This window comes from Cricetulus griseus (assembly GCF_003668045.3).
Source record: "Cricetulus griseus strain 17A/GY chromosome 1 unlocalized genomic scaffold, alternate assembly CriGri-PICRH-1.0 chr1_0, whole genome shotgun sequence".
NCBI lineage: Eukaryota > Metazoa > Chordata > Mammalia > Rodentia > Cricetidae > Cricetulus > Cricetulus griseus.
The window spans coordinates 227,989,410-228,010,717 of record NW_023276806.1 but is presented as its reverse complement, the minus strand read 5'-3'; the positions used below and the strand labels follow the sequence as shown (position 1 = coordinate 228,010,717).

The 21,308-nt window shown below is 41.0% G+C and overlaps 1 protein-coding gene across 1 annotated transcript in view; it reads left to right on the top strand.

The window, feature by feature from the left end:
* Positions 1–2,909: 2,909 nt before the first annotated feature.
* The window catches only part of Mgam (maltase-glucoamylase), a 111,411-nt gene continuing 93,012 nt past the window's right edge, over positions 2,910–21,308 (top strand). Inside the window, exons 1-7 of the mRNA XM_035450910.1 lie at positions 2,910–3,033; positions 4,807–4,925; positions 15,500–15,617; positions 16,911–17,020; positions 17,562–17,713; positions 18,240–18,411; positions 19,243–19,342. Of these exons, the coding sequence (XP_035306801.1) occupies positions 2,910–3,033; positions 4,807–4,925; positions 15,500–15,617; positions 16,911–17,020; positions 17,562–17,713; positions 18,240–18,411; positions 19,243–19,342 (895 nt within the window). The remainder of the gene's footprint in view (positions 3,034–4,806; positions 4,926–15,499; positions 15,618–16,910; positions 17,021–17,561; positions 17,714–18,239; positions 18,412–19,242; positions 19,343–21,308) is intronic.

Sequence of the window (21,308 nt, the reverse complement as noted above, 5' to 3'; positions counted from 1 at the left end):
TGTGGAAGTCCAGCTTTTATCACAGTCTGTTAGAGTCTGCAGCCCAGCTTCATTGGGTCAGGAAAGAAGTGTACCATAGGATTTGTAGACTCAAAACTCACTGTATCATGATTTTACATAATACTAAAGTTGAATGTGTTTCATGTATTCAGTGCCCTCCTTCAGGACAGACACATTGTCCTCAGGATGAAAAACTATCTGCGTACGCATTGATTCTCAGATACACCTTAAAGGTTTGCCACGATATCGTAAAGCCCATGTGTGTTCAGTTTGTCTAGATGGGGGAGATGGTCCTTCATAGCATCTGACATTTAACATTTAAAACAATAGGATAAAGAGCAATCCCCCACATGACAGCTGTAAGCAGTCTTTAAAGAGAGAGAGCCCTGGTTCCTTGGAATGTCATTCTAATACCCCTTCTCCTACAGTGAACATACGATCACCTTTTGCCTTACAGTTAATTTAATTGTAGTAAGTATAAAATAGTATTAACCTCTGTGGAATTTTACAAGAAAGATTTCTTTTTTTCTATTTTTTATTTGAATTAGAAACAAGATTGTTTTACATATCAATCCCAGTTCCCTCTCCCTCCCTTCCTCCCCTACCTTCCCAACTAAAACCCTACCTATCACATACCCTTTCTGCTCCCCAGGGAGGGCGAGGCCTTCCATAGGGGGTCTTCAGAGTCTGTCATATCCTTTGGGGTAGGGTCTAGGCCCACCCCTGTGTGTCTTGGCCAAGAAAGATTTCTTATAAAGCTTTTGCTAGTGTGAGGTATTATAGATAGTATCTGGGAACACTAGATATGTTTTACCAGTATATGAGAAGTAAATCCTCTTGTCATCAATCTCTGAGCATAGAACTGTGAATAATTCTGGATGAGGAGAGGGCATATGACCACACACTGATAGAGTAGAGAATGAAGATATAGGAACTAAATTTCAGAGTTTTACATCAAGGTTTCAGGGAAGAAGGTAGGACGCATTCTCTTAGTTTATAAGCCAGCCTGAAAAGTAGTGGGAGGGGTGAGGAGGAAGGTGGCCTTGAGTGAGCAAGACTGATGCTCATGGGTCTTCTTTACTGTGTGTGTGGGTCTTAGATAGTAGGGCCATAAAACACTTCAAAGATAAGAAGGTCTCATCGGAGCATGCTGATAAGAACAGAACTTCACAGTGTGCAGGAGTCCTTCCACCCAAAGCCCTCTTGACAATCACTTCCTTGAAGATGCCATCTCCACTTACCATCACACTGGGTGTTAGGTCTTATCATAGGATTTCAGAGGGAAGTCTATATAGTCAAATCATAGCTAGAAGTAAATGTGTAATTTCTGTGTTTTTTAAAATAACAGTTCCTGGGGCTGGAGACATGGCCTAGCAGTAGAGAGCAATCGTCGTTCTTGCAAAGGACCTGGGTTAGATTCCCAGCAGCCAGATGGTAGCTTACAACCAATTTTCTGTAACTCCAGTTCCAGGGGATCTGCAACCCTCTTCCGACTTTTATAGGTACCAGATACACACATGGTGCCTATACATGCATGCAAGCAAAACATCCATAGATAGAAAATAAAACAAACCTAAAATAAATTAAAATAGCAAGTCTTCAAGGACCCATTGATGACTCCCTTAGAAAGTGACCACTAAGCAAGTGATTCAGGAAGCACTGGAATTCAAATTCTTAAGTTTGAATTTTATTGGCTCTCATCTGCACTATCATTCCTAAATATTACACCCGTTAGAAGGAACAGAGGCTCCTGGCTGATATGTAATTACAAACCAGGGTAGGGAAAGTACAAGGTGAACCGGGGATGCCATATTGTGCCAGAAAGGAAGACCAGTGCAAGAGTTCTTAGGGAAGTACCAAGTTGAAGAGGTGCCTTCTGGGCAAAGATGGGAAGACATGAGAATGAATGTTGCAGATGTGTTAGTAAGAGTTAAGTGTCTTAGACCCATCGGCCATGGAAATGACCAGAAACATTAAGTTCAGTCTCCCTTGAAAAATACTAGGAAAACAAGTATTTTGACAAGTAGCAAATAAAGGAGTTAGACATTCAACTCATCATAGGCATCCCCTCGCTTCTGAAGGAAGTAGTAGATAAGGTTATATTTCTGTCTATAGAAATATTTCTTCTAGCAATTAGAGGACTAAAAAATTACAGTACCAAAAAAAAAAAAGAATCACAGTACCCCATTTTATAATTCCCAATGGGTAATATATCTTGGCTGGCCAAATACTACAAGAAAGAAAATAAGATTTTATGTTTCCTGATGAAGATGCTTTGCCATCTATACTTCTTTGCTGGCAAATCACTTAAACTAAATCTGAAAAAAGTTGGATCTTATTAATTAGCTTTAAATATAAGATAAACACACTAGCATGATAAGAAAGCAATTGATGACATCTAAGCTATGTGGAATGTCTACAGAACAGGCTCTTTGGATTAAAAGTGACTCAGATATAAACTAACACCAATACATACATCCTACTTCATCTTTGTGAGGCCCAATGATTATGAGAATGTGTGTAAAAATTACAAAAGTCATTTGAAGAGTTTATAAAAAGTGAATTTCGGCATTGGTTAGGTGTTTGGTGACAATAAGGAGTTAACTGTAAAAATATATAGGTGCTATGGTAGTGTTTTTGCTGGTTGTTTTGTAAAGTTTCTTGTGTTTTGAAAATAAAATGGAACATTTTCAGGTTAAGATGTATGAAGTTTGAGATTTGCCTCATAACAGCTCAGGACGAGGGCAACAACTAAATAGGAATAATGATAAAATGAAATTGGTCAGGAACTTTTTTTTTTATTTTAATTTAGGTGGTAGAAGGTTTTACATGCATTTGGGCTTTGGAAGTAAAAATGTACTAGCTACAATTAAACACATTTTAAATCTAGAACTGTTCTCTCTTTTCAGATGGCGAGACCAAGGTTTAAAAAGTTCAGCAAATTGGAGCTTACACTCATTGTCCTGCTGCTTGTGTTGTTCATCATCGCTGTGGTTCTGATTGTGCTCTTAGCCAATTCTACACCGCAAAATGGTAACGAGTGACTCTGAGTCTCTCCCATATCAGAGCAAACCAGCCACCAATGGTAGAGAAGTCATGCTTTTATATTGCTTCGTGTATGTTTGAATGTGGACGTGAATGTATGCAGATTGTACGCATCTTACCGAGTATGTATAAGCCATGACTGGTCCATAGACAGTAGGTTTAAATTCTGAAACCTTCATTTCTACATTTAGTCAGTGCACTGGATCCAACTCTACAGTTGGCTTAGACTTGTATTTGCTGGATGATACTAAATAATTATAATTCTGCTAATATTGATAATGAGCATCATGTTGCATAAGAGGAAATATGTGTATATATATTTACTGTATGTTAATTCAACTATGTAAGGCCCCAAACTGGTACTTAAAAACCTACACATATTATTTTCAATCAAAAGAATTTTGAGCTGATATATCTCAAAAGATGGGCATGGTGTGTTGAACAAGTCAAGCTTTCCTATCTGCCTAATACAGGAACCACTTCTTGTGAGAACCAGGCAATGAAGGGCCAGCCTGTGACTACAGACAAACCATTTTTTTTTGTCTATTCCACTCAACCCCCAGCTATATCAATTTCTTTTTTTGCAGAAAATGAGATTAGAATCTTAAAGATCATTTAATGTTTAAAGTTCTATGATCCTGAAGAGGGAGCTAAAACCTCATGCAGAAGCTGATCCAGACACCATTTGTTTAACTGGAAACTCAAGTGCAAAGAGAAACAACTAGAAGCAACATTTTCTTGTCATGTCATTGTTTATTAAGATAGTACCGTAAATAAAGCTTCTTCCCTATTTCAGAGTGCAATAAAAATGCCCTTTCCATTTTACTGATCTTCACATTAGAAATCAAAGTTTTGTAGTCCTTGGGCAGTTTCTAGATTTGTGTATTCCTTTATGTCTTTTGTCACTTGGGCATTTATAATTACAGGAGAAATTCACCACTCAGAAGGGACTAGGGATTGCCCCCAGAAAACAGAATTGAAGTTTCTATGCTTAAGGTGGCACTTTTACTGCACTTTCTCTGTGTATAGCTCCTGCAGGGGTCCACAGACTCTTTCTTCTATAAGGGCCAGAGAATAAGTGTTAGATTGTCAGGGCCAGTGACATGATGGTTCAGCAGCAAAGGGAACTTACTGCTGAGCCTGATGATTTGAGGTCAATCTCTGGAACTCACATGATGGAAAGAAAGAACTCACCCATCCAGGCTGGTCCTCTGACCTCCAGTCAGTCTTTAGATTGGTTGACTGACTCACACAGTTTCTGTTGTCACGTGTACTATTGCCATCAAAGAGTAAAGTAGCTGTAAACAAATAATTGTATTTGTGCTCCAGCAATACTTCATCTATAGAGACAGGTTTTGACCCAATTCGACTGACAGAGTATTGTTTACTGATGTAGCCTCAAGTCAAGTTGGTGTCCGATTTTACAAACTCCTAATGGTGGAGTACTTTGTCTTGTATGTACCATATTTCAGGGGAACTCCAGCAAAGAAGGAGATGATGTTGGTATACGCAGAGGTAAATACAGTTAGCAAGAACAAAACAAGGTGTTATAAAGTAAAAACACAGAACTTTAAACACATGGAACTAGAGATTGGTCAGTAGAGAAATTAATAGAGTTGTAAGTGCTGAGAAACGTGGCCCCTATTGAATGCCTGTGGTCACAATTCCATTCATTTTAAGTCTACTTTTGTCATATGACATTCCTAGATCCTGGCACAACTGGCACCCCACACTCTACAACCCCAAGAATTAGCACTCCAGACACTACAGTCCTAAGAACTAGCACGCCAGACTCTACCTCAAGAACCACTCCTTCCCACTGCCCAGTTCTAAGTGAACAGGAACGGATAAATTGCATCCCTGACAAGTCACCTAACAAGGTTTGTGTTTCTCTTGAGAATCCATAACATGGTGCAGTTTCGTCTCTTCTTTTCCTCCTACTCCTTCTCTTTGTTTGTTTCCTCCTCTGTCTCCTCCTCCTTTCACTCTTTCTCTTCTTCGTCTTGCCTTCTTTTCTGCTCATTTCAAGGAAGTTGTGTACATGGCAACATCCATGTTTGTATGGCCATGTTGTTTCCAGGGAAGAAGGGCTGGAATATAGCCTTGGGTTGCCGGGTTCAGCCAGTTACATCAGAATTTCAGACAAAATGGCCTTGTTTTTAGTGTTAAGTCTGTTCCACGTAAGGTTTTAGACTTAGTGAGAGTATGTTTACCTGTTTTTTTTTTGGCACGTGGCTTCAAATATTTCACTGCCTCTCTTCTTGCTGGCATGATGTCAAAAGGTCATCTGGGATCTACAGTAAAAAAATCATGCATGTGAACAAAGCGTGATTTAACATAAGGACAAAGTTTCAAGAGTTGAGCTGTTGAAGGAAGAAGGTAATTAATGCCAGAGTAAAGAGCTTGCAGGGACATGGGACTTTAGTCAGCATTTCTAGGTCACCATCTTGTGCACATGTGAGGCTATCACGACAATAAAGCCATTGCATATCATGACCTGCCATTTACATTTTGAGAATAAAAATTATAGCTAAGTGAAAACGAATACAGCCTTCCGAGCAAAGTCCAGTCTGGTGAAACAACAGATTAGTATCGGTTGAACAGTGGATGCTTGTGGCATGTGTTTCTTGGACACCTGCAGCAGCCACTCTGTTCTCACAGTGCTGGAGTGTTCTGTGATGCTCTAGAAAGTCACTGGCCCCCACCCTGGGCCCCAGTGGATTACTGTTAATGAAAGGATGGGGTGCAATAGAGTGGGGTGTGTCGTGGGAGAGAGAGGCATCCCAATGGTCCTTTGGCTTATCTCATACAGTGGGCAAAAGTAAATAACTAAACACAGAAAGGTGCCTGAGAAATGAAATCTCAACCAGAAATCATGTGTGTCCAAATACCCACATGTGTGGTGTCTTATGGCTCAACTTTGGATAGCTGTTTGTTTCCCTTCCTGGAGCACTTTGTTGTTGCATAGACTGTGCAAACAAGAGTGTGGCTGGGATCTGCTGGTGGAGCCACAGGGAGGGCAGTGTGGTTGCCATGCTGTGAGAGACTATGACAGGAAAAGGAGAAGAGGAGATCTTGGAAGAAATAGCAGGACTCAGAAATCGGAAGGGAAGGGTGATTGAGCAGCAGCTGTTGAGGCTGAGGAAAGGTAGAGAAGGGGGGCTAACAAGAGGAGAGAATGAGAGACTCAGAGAGAGGTAAAAGGACTCAGGAGGGAGAAGGAAGGAAAAGCACTTAGGTATGGGGCCGAAACTAAAGACAAGGATTCGATGGACAGAGAGAGAAGGAACAGGAAGTACAACAGGCACTTTACCAACTGGTTTGTCACCCCAGCCCCATGGAACTGAAGGTGAATTCAAGGAGGGCAGTGGTCAAAGCTGCCCTGGGTGGGTGGGGTCTAGGCTGTTGAACTGAAGCATCTACGGAGCACAGAGAAGGGAAAGGTGTCCAGGGAAGACTGCTAAGACTTCACCGTAAGTCCAAGCTTGATGACTGAGGACTGTCCCTGAGTGCTTTGCTGTGGAATAGACAGCTATGGTCTAGATGTGCTTTACTGAACAACGTATTTTTTTTTAATGGCACCGTGTTTGTAGAAAATTGATTCAAATCAAAGAATTCATTAGTGTCACCTTGTTCTAGGAAATGAGTTACTAGGCAGTGCCCGAGGCAGATCATTTCTTAACTATGTTACCCTTACAGCATTTTATCTTGTTACAAAGGATACTGCAGAGCTTCAGATGTCATCACTGCCACAATAACGTCTGCATCCTGCTGTTTTAATACTTTATTTTAACTCTTTCCAGTCAGTGTAGTTCAGAAAGGGGCCATTGGGTTTTCCGACATGTTGCGCCCATCTGAATAACTGTGTGACCTTTGTGTTCATCTGTTGCCCTGCTTCTCTTTTGCGCAGTTGGAGAGAAATGCTGCCACTTTAAATGGTCTGTTTCCTCTCAGAACATGTATCTAAGCTTATATGTTACAGTTGCCATGTGACCTGTGCACTGTATGTTGATCTGGTGGTCTAGGTTATCACTGAGGGGCTGAATTATGGATGATTTATGTGTCGTGAGTGATAAAGGGCCATATAGAGGTGGGTAGGAAGGAGTGAGGAAAGGTCCCATTTCCAAGGCTGTTGCTGTTTAATTTTATCCCTCCATCTCCTCTGTCTCAGAATAACAAGAGAACTAACATTACAGACATCTCTGAAGACTGTTTCTGGTTGCAGATACCATTGTTTCTTGTTCTTTTTAAAAATGTCTTTCTAAGATTTATTTTGCGTGTACAGTGTTTCTGCTACATGAATGGTATGCATTATGTGTATGTCTGATGCCCCGAGAGGTTGGAGACCCTGGACCTAGATAGAGTTAAAGATGGTTGTTAGCTGTCATGTGGATAATGGGGACGGGACAACAGGGTTCTCTGCAAAATCACAGATACTTTAACCACTCAGCCATCTCCTCAGCCCCTGTTTCTTACTATTTATTTAATCTTATTAGTGTTATTTATCATTATTTTTATTTATTATTTGGGTTTTTAGAGACAGCATTTCTCTGTGTAGCTCTGGCTGCCCCAGAACAGGCTGGCCTTGAACTCACAGAGATCCAGCTGCCTCTGCTTTCCAAGTGCTAGAATTAAAAGTGTGTGTCACCACACCAGGCCTTTTTCTTGCTCTTAATGGGGAGGGTAGTGGATATCTGTGTCTAGGACTGGAGACAACCCTGAGTCCTTTTATGAGAATTTTTAAAATTTGTTTTTTTAAAACTTCTTATTGATTTTTTTACAAGTGTACACATGTATATGACATATACCTATTTTAAAATTTATTTTTGAAGATATTAGGCTCTTAGATTCTTTTTCAAAACAGTTATTTATTCTTTGAGAATTTCGCAATGTATTATTTTCCCTACACTTTTAAACTTTTTGTTACATTATATTTTTTATTGAAAATAGATTTTTTAATCCAATATATTTTGGTTATAGTTTCCCCTCTCCCAACTCCTCCCAGATCCTCCCCACTTTCCCACCAACCGAAATCCATACCATTCCTTTCTGTCTCTTATTAGGATACAAATAGGCATCCAAAAATAATAAAAATTAGATGAAATAAGAACAAACAGAAAAAAGAAAGAGCAAGAGAAAAAGGTTAAAAAACACATGTACATACAGAGGCATACACATTCACATACATAGAAATCTCTTAAAAGAACAAACTAGAACTGTAAAATGTATGCAAGGAAAAAAAAAAAGTTCCCTCCTCCCAAAGCATTTTGAGACAAGGAACCTCTAAAATGCCATTGAGTTCTTTCTGTGTTGGCCATCTCCTGCTGGGAAAGAGGCCTGCCCGTAAGAGTGGTTTGTATACCCCGTGAGACTCCACTGGGGAAAACAAAGTTTTCATTTGTGAGTGGTTATCAAATGGAAATAGCTCTGGGTTAGGGACAGGGAGCATGTGTTCACCTTCCCTCTGCAGCGGGACCCTGTCAGGCCCAGACCTGCGCAGGCCCTGAGCAGGCTGCCACAGTCGCTCTGAGTTCATGTATGCTGTGTCTAGAAGGCCTTGTTCTCTTGGTGGTGTGCATTCCCTCTGTCTCTTATACTCTTTCTGCTTCCTCTTCCTCGGGGTTGGTTCCCTAAGCCCTCGGGGGAGGGAATTGATAGAGACACGGCAATGAGGAGAGTGTTCCAAGGTCCGCATCCTCTGGACCTTGTACAGGTATGGGTCTCTATATTTATTCCCATCTACCAGAGGAGGAAGCTTCTCTGGTGATGGCTGAGCAAGACACTGATCTACGAGATTAGTAGAGTGTCATAATGAGTCATTTTATGGCTAAATCCCTCAGCCCTGCATTTCCATTCCAAGAATCACCACTAGACCTCCATTATTCCAGGGACCTCCCCGCCCCCCACTGAATCTCTTCTGACTGCTCCCCCCTCAGTCTGCTCACACACCCACTAAAACGGCACCCTGCACATACCAAACACTGTTACTTTTATCAGTTCAGTCTGTATAGGAGGTCAATTTCAAATATTTTGTCCTATTCCAGACTGTTTAAGCATCTTATACCTCCGTAATCCATGTGCAGCTTTAAGAGGCAGTTCTGGACATGGATTTCAAGCCCATCGTTTATAAAGCAGGACATCATTCCCTTCTTTCTTGATGCAGCCTTTTATCCCCAATTCCAGATTTTATTTATGTCAGGGAACAGAAATATTTAGCTCAAGTCCAGATATTTAGCTCAGGAAAAGGATGCTAAGTAGTAAATTTAAACACTTTAATTTTTCGGGGTTAGAGTTCTTGTGATTATATGGAAGAACAAATTTACATACTTAACACAAGCTTCCATACTCCAAATCACTGTGATGGATGATTAATCTGAAAGCAGTTGGCATGTATTTTCCATAAACAGTAGTGATAATCCTTACACCATTAGAAAGGCTAACTTTTACTGTTCATAAATGTTGCTATATTTTATAGAATACGAACTTTGCAAGTCACTTATCAATTCTAAATTTGGCTTGTGGTGTCTTTTTCCTAATTCCAGTTTCCTATCAATGTATTTAAGTGATCAAGTTTGATGACTTATGAAAAAGATAGTATGTTTTGCTGATAGAATTATGAGCCTCCACCTAAACATTACTCTGGGTTTACACATCAGCACATCGCCATTAGTTGGTTCCAGGAACAGCAGTGAGCTACAAAGTCCCAGAAATAGACTTGAGGTTGGGCCATGTCCAGACGGCACCTGAGCACCTGAGTTGGAGAAGTGGCGCTCCTGTCTGGGTTCTCAGCCTGCTTCTGCTCGGAGGAGCTCCAGCTGGACGGTACTGGAGGACTGTCACGTTTCTTTGCCTGCCGTTTCAAATATTATCAGCCAGTGAGTCAGCGTGTGTTCAGATAAACATATTCATTAAGCACTGATTATTAGACACCATTAAATTCTGTGGCTATGAGCACTTTTAAGATGCATTCTCTAATACTGAGAATTTCATACATGTATAATTTTTATTATAGTTACTTCCCCCTCCCACTCTTTCCGGATCTCTCCATGTCCCCCTACCAAATTCATATCCTGCCTCCCCTTCCTCCCCCATCCCCCCCATTGATTAAGAACTTCAAAATTATGATCTCAAAGGTCATGGGAAATGTTCTCTGAAAATACCTTGCTATCTGATTTGGAGACTCGAAAGTCTGGATCATGGAACGGCAGAGAAGGTGTATTGAACATTCAGCAACCAGATCTCACCTTGGCATGAGACAAAGTGGCCATGTGGGCTTTCAAAACTTGACTCAAGATGCACGTATGATAAAATAGTCAACATATTTCCAGCCTTTAAGATTAATTTTATTTATTTTTGTTGCGTGTTTGTTTACCTATGTCACATGTGCATGTGTGTTGTGTGTTCATGTGCTTTGTGCACACGTGGAGTTGAGAAGGCAGTGTGTGAGGTTGGTTCTCTGCTTCCACCACGCGAGTCCTCGGGATTGACTCAGGCAGTCAGGGTTGACAGCAAGCACGTTCACCTTTCAAGCCATCTCTCAGGCTCAAATTTGATGTTGTTTGTTTATTTCTAATTTTTGCAAAGTTGTCGCACGTAGACAAATAGCCAGGGACTGTTTTTGGTGAGTGCAGATTAATTGGGATTCCTTTATTATCGAGTACGTTAACTTCTAAAATTCATGCTTTTGCTGGACAATGCGACACTTCCATACTCTTCATGGAGAGTCACTTGTTCCGTGTTTTTGCTCCCAACATCAGGTTGTCTTGGGTCTAGAACACTGAGTGTCTTCAATGTGACGTCCACAACAGCAGAACACTGACTTGAGCGTATCTTGGGCTGCTATTCCGCTTAGCTCAATGACGCTGCTAATCAGTGAAGGGCTGGGTGCTTCCTCTGCTTAGCACCTAACCCACAGTCTCTGGGTTTGACTGAATATTAACGTCTTAATAAATTTTGTGTTGCCGTAACAGAATACTCAAGACTGGGTAAGTTATAAAGAACAGAAATTTACTTCTTATAGTTCTGGATTCTGGGAAGTTCATAGTCACACTGATGTAGGTCTGCTTGCTACATCCTTTCAGGGAGAAAAGGGAAAAGGCCTTGAATCTCATTCACAGGATAGAGACATCATTTTTTATCAATGCTGTTAAGGGGCCCCACCTCTTAACATCATCACATTGGCAGCCCCTACACTCTGGGGCGGATGCTTTCAACATAACAGAGTCACTAACACCGTGCTGAAGTCTGTTCTCTCAGACCATGGCCTCTCTGTTTAGGTAACCTTGTGTGTGGAAGAGGAAGTCAGGGCCTCCTTCATCAACCTCCTTTATTCCCTTGAAACAGGTTCTCTCATTGGACCTGAAACTAGGTTGGTAACCAACACACCCCAGAATCCTGTTGTCTGTCCCCACGGCACTGGTGTCATAGATACAGGTGGCTATGCCTAGAATATTTTGTGAGCTTGAGAGAATTCAGATTCTTTTATGTTTACACACTAAGATTTCTTATGCAGTGGCCCAAGGTATTTGTGAGAAACAAACTACCCCACATTTATTTAGGGGTACAAAATTACAATTATCATATTGCCACCCATAATTTTATGGGGTGGAAACCCACACGGGTTTTGACTTGATCTCTTCTATCCTCGGTGCTGGTGGCTGCCGCATCTTACTGGCTTCTCCTGGTGGTTGATGTATTCTGGTGGAGAGATTCAAGATGGGTTCACCTGATCATCTGACACCTTGGTCAAAATAGCTGTGAGGATGTGCTTACTTGGGTGCTTTCCCCAATTCATGACATCTCAGAGACTCTCTTAGAGGTCTCTTTACTGGGCAGACCAATTGGATTTCTTACATGACAACTCAGGGCTGCAAACGATGGGGGACAAGCCTGCCTATCCTCCAACTAGGCAGGCTTGAGAGCTGCTTTGTTCAGTCTGTTGACCAAGTCTGTCATAGGCCAGTCAGACTCAATGGGAAGCACAGCCTTCGCCTCTTTATGTCAATACTGACAACACCAGGCTCTAGTTTTACCTTTTCTTTTCCTTCAATTTTTGGTATGAAATACCCCTTTATTTCTCCTCTTTTATCACTCTTAAATGTAAAGACAAGTAAGAGGTGGGCAGAGCAGACATTGATTTCATTTCAAAACAGGGGCTTCAGGATTTGGTTTCCCTGCACCTGTGAGTTCTGTCATCAGTGTGTTGGTGCTAAAGCTAAAACACACCCCATGGATCAAAAGCCTGCAGATGCTGAATGCCTTGTGTGAAATGATGTGCCGTGCTTCCAGCACCTCCATGAGTCTTCCCTTATACTACTATACTGCACTGTTAGTCATCTTTAGATTATTTGAGCTGCCCATTCTAATGTAAGTGCTAGGTTAAGAATTGTTATGTTCAGTGGCTTAGGGGATAATGATAAGAAAAAAAAAAGGACTGTGTTCAATACAGATACCCTTGTTTAAAGTATTTTGGTCCAAGTTTGTTTAAATTCTTGTATGTGAAAACTTCTGGGTGCAGGGAGCTGAATATATGTATATCATGTTAATATGTAATATATTAACATAATATACATATTTTGTTTTTGTCCTCACATTTTTTTATCGTCTACATTTTCTATTAGTCAAGAGTGTGCCTTAAAAATGATTCGTTATGTGCTGTCTCTCAATTTCATTTTGTGATTTAAAGTTTTTTTCCCTCACATATTTTGATTCTTTCTTCTTGGGTATGTGTTGTATCTGGCCTGTGATATCTTCCTTGTGGACTTCAGTCTTCATATCAGCTAGGAGACTGCAACCCCCCGCCCCCCCAGTACTGAGTTTGGGGAGATTTATCTGATGTGAACACTGCCTTTTACATGTCGTTCTCACTTTCTTGTCTTTGGTGACTTTGTGAGCTTAAATTTTAGATGTGTCTGCTACATGGAGTTTTCTACTGATTTGTTTCTTTAAGAATTAGATTTCTTTCCCTTTTAGCACATTAGTTGTACAAAGTTCAGGGCTTCGTAGAGGCTTTTCTTACTCATTCCCTCTGCTATATTCTCATCTCTCTTGCTCTTGTGTCCTTCCCCCTTCATAGTGAATTTTGAACAAAACCCACAACATTGATTAAAGTTTATATCACAGTAAAATGGCCCCCACAGGAAGGTGGACCACGTGTAGCCATCCTTTTTATCTTTCTTTTTTTAAAAAATTTTTCGAGACAGGGTTTCTCTGTGTAGCCTATCCTGGCACTCACTCTGAAGACCAGGCTGGCCTTGAACTCACAGAGATCTGCCTGCCTCTGCCTCTGGAGTGCTGGGATTAAAGGCGTGCACCACTACTGCCCGGCCCTCATTTTTTTCTTTCACTTTCAAAACAGATAGGGCATTCTGCTTCAGAAATCTAAGACCAGGAATGCTCCAACATCTAAGAGGTTTTGGGAGCTGATATGATTCTGCAAGTGGGAAACCTCATGCAATGAAACATTGTTTCACAGGGAAAAAATATGTAAACTTATTTTACAAATGCTGGGGGTATAGTTGGGTGGTAGAGTGCTTGCCTAGCATGCAGGAAGTCATGGGTTTAACACCAGTACTGCCAAAACAAACAAACAAACAAACAAAAAATGGGGTGGGGAGAGGACCCAAAAAGTATCTTACATATAAAAACAGGTAAACTCTGTGTTTAGAGGGCTCTATTCTCAAAAAAATTTATCATGTAAATATAAATAATCCAAATGTCTGAAAAGGAGTCTGAAATTCAAACCATTCCTTGTTCTTGTTCTAAGCCTTTTGGATAAGGGATATTTAACTTGTATTGACTATCAGTATAAAAGTTAGTATTCAGTTAAGTGTAATTAGTCATATATTTCACCACTCTTTTGCCATCTGCAAGACATTGGCAGATTTTCATTAACATATTTCTAGTGATACTCAGTGCATAGAGAAAAAAAAAGTACAGTTTTTGGCTTTGATTTCTCAGTTGTTAAGAAGCCCTGGTCAAGGTTTCACATCTGTAACCCTTTGCTCTGTGGACTTTGAGTTCAATATTGGTAAGGTGGTGTGACAGGGTATATTCGTCATCTATTGCTATGTGACAATTATCCCAACAGATAATGGCCTATTTTCTCACCGTTTCTCTATCGAAGATCTGGCTGGCTTTGGTTTGGCTGGGTAACTCCAATTTGAGATCCCCAGAAACCACATGGAAGAGTCTTCTGAGGTCTTTAAGCTTACCCATGTGGGTTGTTTTCATGAGTCCTCTCTGTGGAGTTGTTGTTCTGGGAACCCTGCCTTGAGTTCTTTACCATGTGGTCCCGTCCATGCTATAACAGCTTGCTTTTTCCATAGTAGGCGCTCCAATGGAGAAAGTGAAAGAACAGAATGAGCAAGACCAAGGCTGCCTTCTGTCTGTGATCTAATCCCACTGTTTCCTAATACTTGTTAGACACTAGCCCCAAAGCCACACATACAAGGAGAGATTCCTTTGCACTGTTTAACATTTATTTTGGATGTGTCTCCAAAATTAGATGCACAAGGAAAGAGAATGTATTCATTTTAATTTTCATTTAACTCAGACATCAATTGTGGTAGTAGACAGGCATCTTCCTTAAGGTAAAACTGTACTCTATTTGGTTTGTCAAGGAAAAATTACTTCCTGTCTTGCGGGGAGTTGAGATACTATACATATGTGTCACACGTGCAACACATATACAGATGTGTAATGTACACACTTAAAAAATTCTCCTCTGCCGGGCATTGGTGGTGCACACCTTTAATCCCAGCACTCGGGAGGCAGAGGCAGGCGGATCTCTGTGAGTTCGAGGCCAGCCTGGTCTCCAGAGTGAGTGCCAGGATAGGCTCAAAGCTACAGAGAAACCCTGTCTCGAAAAACCAAAAAAAAAAAAAAAAAAAAAAAAATTCTCCTCAAGCCTTTAAAAAATAATATGGTCTTTCTACCTAGTCCTTCTGAAAATTCCGACAAGATAGACCTGGGGACACCCTTAGACATGATCTGTCCTGACTGTACCCCTTATATTCTGCTGCTGTATTTGTTGTATATTTAGTTTCTACACAGAGATCCTACACAAATGCAGACACCCCCAATGTGCTCATACAATAAATAACAAATAAAATCAAATCAGTATTGATTTGATTTGAAAGCATCTGAAGAGAGTCTCTATCTGTCATTTTTCTAGTTCAAATGTAATATACATGAGTATCCACTTATAATTCTGGAATAATGGTGCTATAACTTTAGAATTTTACAAGATATTTAACGGCTTTTGTGTGTGAAACATACATTGTGTTCCCTATACCATTTAATAAGAAGAGCTCTGGCAAGGAAAACTGTAGAAGCTGGTGTCAGGTCTCATTTGTAAAAGTGAATTGTTGCTATCACAATCTCAAATGAACTGATTTGCACTTCCTAAAATGTAATGAACTCACTGGAGTTAACAGTCTAATCTCTGTTTCAGACCATATGTGACCAGCGTGGCTGCTGCTGGGATCCCCAGGGAGCGGGAAATGCTATTTGCTACTTTTCCAAGAATCATGGCTACCAAATGGAGAGTGATCCTGTGATTACAAATGCAGGTAGGCTGAAGGTGGGGCCTCAGACCTGGAGGCTTGGCTCCATCCTAAGGGACAGCTGTACTAGCACATAGAGTACTGACTGCTCTGTTGTCACAATATATATGTGGCAGGGGTGAACACAGCTCTTATCAGTATTATTAGATCCTATTTTGGCAGGAAGCAGTAATCACCTTCTACCTTAGGAATTCAGAGACTATGTTCTGTTTCTGGCCTTATTTTTTTTAAATATAAATATGTATGTATTTTCTTTCTTTTTTGTATAAAAAGATTTATTCATTTTCTTTATTCTTTTCTTGTAGAATAATCCTCTCCCTCCTGTCCTCTAGATCCATTGCTCCTCCAGTTCCCTTCTGAAAAAGAGCAGGCCCACTAGTGATACCAACTGAACTTGGTATAATAAGTTAAAATAAGACTAGGCATAAATCCTCCTACCAAAGCTGGATGAGGCAACCCAGTAGGAGGAAAAGGGTCCCAAGAGCAGGTAAAAGAGTCAGAGATGCCCCCACTTATGCTGTTAGGAGTTCAACAAAAATTCTAAGCTATGTAACCACAGAATGTGTGCAGAGGCCTGTCTTTACTTTTATGCAACTTCATGACTTTGTATAACTATCATGATCATTTTGGTTCCCAAGTGTATTATTTTCAAAGTATGGAATATGAAAATAATGACCTTTAAGATTCATTGAAACCCTATTCTGGTGTCATTTTTATGAAATTGAAACACTTATAATTTTATAACCATGCTTTAGAAGTTACCTAGTTAACATCAGTCTTTGTGGGCTAGTATTTTTCTTACCCTCAAACAAAGACCAACATGATGAGCATTCTGTGCTGAGGATGACAGTGGCTACCACTGTGGGAAGACTCCCAGTGTAAGGAAGGGGCGGGACTCTTAAAGGCCTCCACTCTCTTCACTTGCTATTTAGCACAGGGCATGGCTTCAGTGTGCAAGATGCTCTGTAATGTACTGCGTACCTAACTGAGAAAGAATAATAACCGAGAACATAAAGTGTTTGATCCACAAGGGATGACTGATGGTCAGGTGGCATAAGAGCGAGTCCTTGGGGGCTGTGTTTTCACTCAGATCTTAAAGGAAAGGTTTGTAAAGTTTTGGATACAGTTGTAGTAGTCCAAGATGGGATATGCATATGGGGGGATGCGTGTCTACAGCTTCACTTCTTTGGAAGATAAAGGTTTCTGTTTGCCCCCTTTGACCCAAAGTTTAATGTTACGCAGCCACTATTTGAAAATTTACAGAGCAATTATGAAAACCTTTTCTCTTCTACATGTTAGGACTCACGGCTCAGTTGAAAAACTTGCCCTCTGCACCCCTGTTTGGAAGTGAAATTGAAAATGTCTTGCTCACGGCGGAGTACCAGACACCGAATCGCTTCCATTTTAAGGTTGTAGTGTGTGTGTGTGTGTGTGTGTGTGTGTGTGTGTGTGTTTTCTTTTAAATCTTTTAAGGGACTCTTATAACTCACAACTGCAGTTTCTGCAAAGAAGAACATTTTGCTAAACATAGTATCTTTCTTTGTTATAGCTATGTGGCACTTGTTTGTCAAGGTCTTTGATAGCCTTCTTATTGTGTGGTAACTTCCTCGATACACGTAGAGTTAACCAGTGAACTTTCAGTTTCCACTCATTTATCCCAGATTCCATGGGAATTGTAGATGGGATCAAAATGCTGCCACAGCTTTGAGTTTTCTAGAGAGCGTCTTTAGAGTCTCAGTATATCTCCACCTAAAGACCAATGTGTACTCAACAGACCAGCATCCGAAGCTGGCAATGTAAGCAGCACATTCCTTTAGACACAATGCCGGTTTGATCAGTGTCCAGTTTCCAGGACCATCTGCATCGGAAGCACTGGTGTTGGAAAGGCCACTGACAGTTTTGACTGTGAGTTTTCATTTGGACTTCATTTCTCTTCATCTCTCTGTGCAGTTTACTGACCCAACCAAGGACAGGTATGAAGTCCCTCATGAACATGTGCAACCCTTCAGTGGAAACGCTGCTTCTTCCTTGAACTACCGAGTTGAGGTCTTTAAACAACCATTTAGCATCAAAGTCACCAGAAAAAGCAACAACCGTGTGCTGTGAGTTTTGGAAACTTATTGTGTGGGTGGGAGTAGGAAGACAACGATAAGGGGAGGCATGTAAGCTGCTGATCTTACTGTGCTCCTTGTGTGTGTGTGTGTGTGTGTGTGTGTGTGTGTGTGTGTGTGTGAGTGTGTGTGAGTGTGTGTGAGTGTGTGTGAGTGTGTGTGAGTATATGTGTAAAGTCTTACTTCTTTTTACTTCCTTCTGTCTGAACATTTTCTTTCCCCCTTCTCCCATCTGTCTAATCATCTGAGCACCAATCAAGACTTATTAAATATCTATACCCATTTAAGTACAGTGCTTTGGCCATGTGGTAAAGTGTCTAAGCAATAGACATAAAGGATGTACCGCAATGGTACCTGGCCTAGAGACGTTTTGACTCTCGGTATCTATGGGAAAATGTCAGAGGAAGACTTGAGGAGGGACGATGGAGTCAGTGAGCGGTGAAGGGCCCTTGTCTAAGCAGCTGTGTCCATCTCTGCTCACCTCTCACTCCTGTCTGGGCTTCCCTCCGACATCTAGGCTTGACACAAGTATTGGGCCTCTCCTCTTCTCTGACCAGTTCCTGCAACTCTCAACCTACCTTCCAAGTGCTAATGTGTACGGTCTGGGAGAGCACGTGCACCAACGGTACAGGCATGACATGAACTGGAAGACCTGGCCCTTGTTTTCCAGGGACACAACCCCCAATAAGGTAATCTTCCAGGCCCCTTTCCTGTGACTATCACAACCTCAGCGGTCAGGGTCCCATGACATTGTAGTTTAGAGTGAGAATCCGGAGTGACACTGCTTGGTTTTGTGTGTTAGATCTTCTATTTATCAGCTATGTGATTCTGGGCAAGTTCTTACCCCTCCAGGTCTCCCTCATCTCTAAAATGTTCCTCATGTATAAAATGAGGGTAATGTAAGGTGCTTAGCTAGCTCAGTCAGTGGAGCATGAAACTTAAAGTCGGGGTTCACATACTCATCTTATAGGAGGTATTTAATGGCTGGGCACATGTAAAGAATCTAGAAGAATAAATGTCACATAGACCATGCTCAATAAATTTCCCATTGGTTTTTCTGGTAGCAGAGACAACATCTTATCCCTACTCTGTCTCATTTAAACACATGGGATAAATGGGAAAAAGTGCTGAGGGAGCAGCTTATGGGGAGCAGCTGGTGATGATGACCTAATCTGGAGCTCCAACCATGGACAGTGTGGACTTTCAAACTCTTAAAGCTCTGTAGGGATGCTGATTTATATTAAAACTCAATAGAGCACTTGTAGATAAGGTCAAGTTAGGATCAGGCAGGCCTCTTTGAGAAGACAGATTCTATGAACAATAGTTTCAAAATTCATATCCTTCCATATTTTAACAAAAATCAAGATATCCATATACATACTAATGAATGGTCAGAATTGGTATGTTATTTGAGAAAGCCCTAACTTACTTGCTAGCATCCTGAACTTGGCATCTTCATTGACCATGATGTGATGTTTAGACTAATTGCAAATATTTGCTTTTTAATTGTCTTCCCACAGGATGGAAATAACTTGTATGGTGTGCAGACCTTCTTCCTGTGCCTTGAAGACAATAGTGGATTATCCTTTGGGGTGTTTCTGATGAACAGCAATGCCATGGGTAAAGGACAAAGGAATATTCCTCAACAAACAAACACAGAACACATCACAGTCCCCTTTACAGCCCTGTGGTTAAAGGAGTGAATCCCTTTCACAACATTTAAAGCATGGCTGGCCTTCTTCTCTAGCCGTTACATCCTTGCATGGCTACCCATGGGATCTGTGTGCAAAGGACTCTCTCCTGACTTCTCCGCTCTTGAATCTGGCAGCCCCCTTTGGAATATTTGCTATTACAGACTTAGGATAACTCTTTCCATAATCTACCGAGACAGGATCTACCCATAGAGTGTAACTCCTTCTTAGCCCTACATTTAGTGATCTTGACTGGCTGTTCCAGTACAGTTTACCACAGGGGAAGAAGAGATGGAGCAACGTCTTCCAGGGTTGCTGGTGGCATAGGATATTGAGCATTACCCCCCTAATTGATTATCATTGGATTAAATCAGTATTATTCAAAGATGTGGTCCACACAGTCTTTCATGTCCATACAAAATGAGTATAGATATGAAGAGTAATCTATTGACTTAACATCTAAATGTCTGCATACGTATTTTCCCATAATTAACTTTATGCTCTTCTATAGACATATCAGTTTGCAATAATTTAAAGATTAAGTAAGCAAGAAAGATCTAATTTTTTTTTTTTTTTTTGGTTTTTCGAGACAGAGTTTCTCTGTGTACCTTTGGAGCCTATCCTGGCACTCGCTCTGGAGACCAGGCTGGCCTTGAACTCACAGAGATCCGCCTGCCTCTGCCTCCCGAGTGCTGGGATTAAAGGCGTGCGCTACCAACGCCCGGCCTAAGAAAAATCTAATTCCTCACCACAGTTTTTGTTTTGTTTTTGAGAGGAAATCTAGGTGATCCAAAAATCATTCTAGAATATAAACAGCCCAAGAACAGCAAAAAGAACACATTGACTGTCGAGTTTCAGGGTGTTTTAAAAGGAATCACAAAAATGAGTTGATTGAGACATAATGGGAAAGTTAGAAAGTCCTGGGTTCTCTGTGTGAATTAGTCCTATAAGACCAAAGAGTGCATTCAGAAGACTCTGAGGCCTTCTATCCCGAGAAAGAACAAGGCTAGGAGACAATTTCTGAGAAGGGTGATTGGAGCTTAATGGGATTTGGCGTTTCCAATATAGTCTCTGACCTGCTTTATTTCGACTCTTCTTACTGTGGCTAGCTGGGCTGTGTGATTACAGTAACAATGATGGATAGAATAAGGACAACCGGTTCAGAGGGATTTTTTTCTTTTACCCTCTTAGATTTAATTCTTGTGGGCTTGCAAACTAAATTGCAGCAAAGGATAGAGCTTATTTGAGTATTCAAAGAATATACAGGCAGATGTGCTCAGGGTTTAGTACCTGAAAGGGATGGTTGGAACTTGAAGCTTACACACCGTCTTATCAGTGGAAGGTAAGGCGAAGTGGGCATGAGCAGCGAACAAGCGTCAGGAAAGCAAAGTAAAACGGGCATGTGCAGAATTTCACCAGTTGGAAGGCAAGGTGAAATGGGCATGCGCAGGAGAACACGTGTCAAGAAAGATACATGGGCTCCAAGAACAGACGAAGGGGATGTGACATTCTCGTGACAGTACCCACTGATGTTCGTTGTCTCAGAGGAGACTAGCGTTGCTTCCATGGAATGGATTTGTGATGGCTGAGTTATTTTGAGGGGCTCTGATTTTGGTAAACAGGGGACTCAGTAACAAAGGCCATTGGCCTCAAGTTTTGTACTGCAGCGACTAATTCTGGCTTCATTTGTAAGCTTGGTTGCTCTTTGCCCAGAGCTTGGGTCATGGCCTCAGAGTTGGGACATTCTAGTTTCCTGCCATTGAAGTTTGTTGCTGAACAAATTCTTTAGCTCTCATACATGTAAGAATTTGTTTCTTTTTGTGCAACATGCGGGGATTAAAAATCATTTTAGTGAAGTTCAGGTAGTTAGTGTCTATGGCTATAAATTTTTGTAG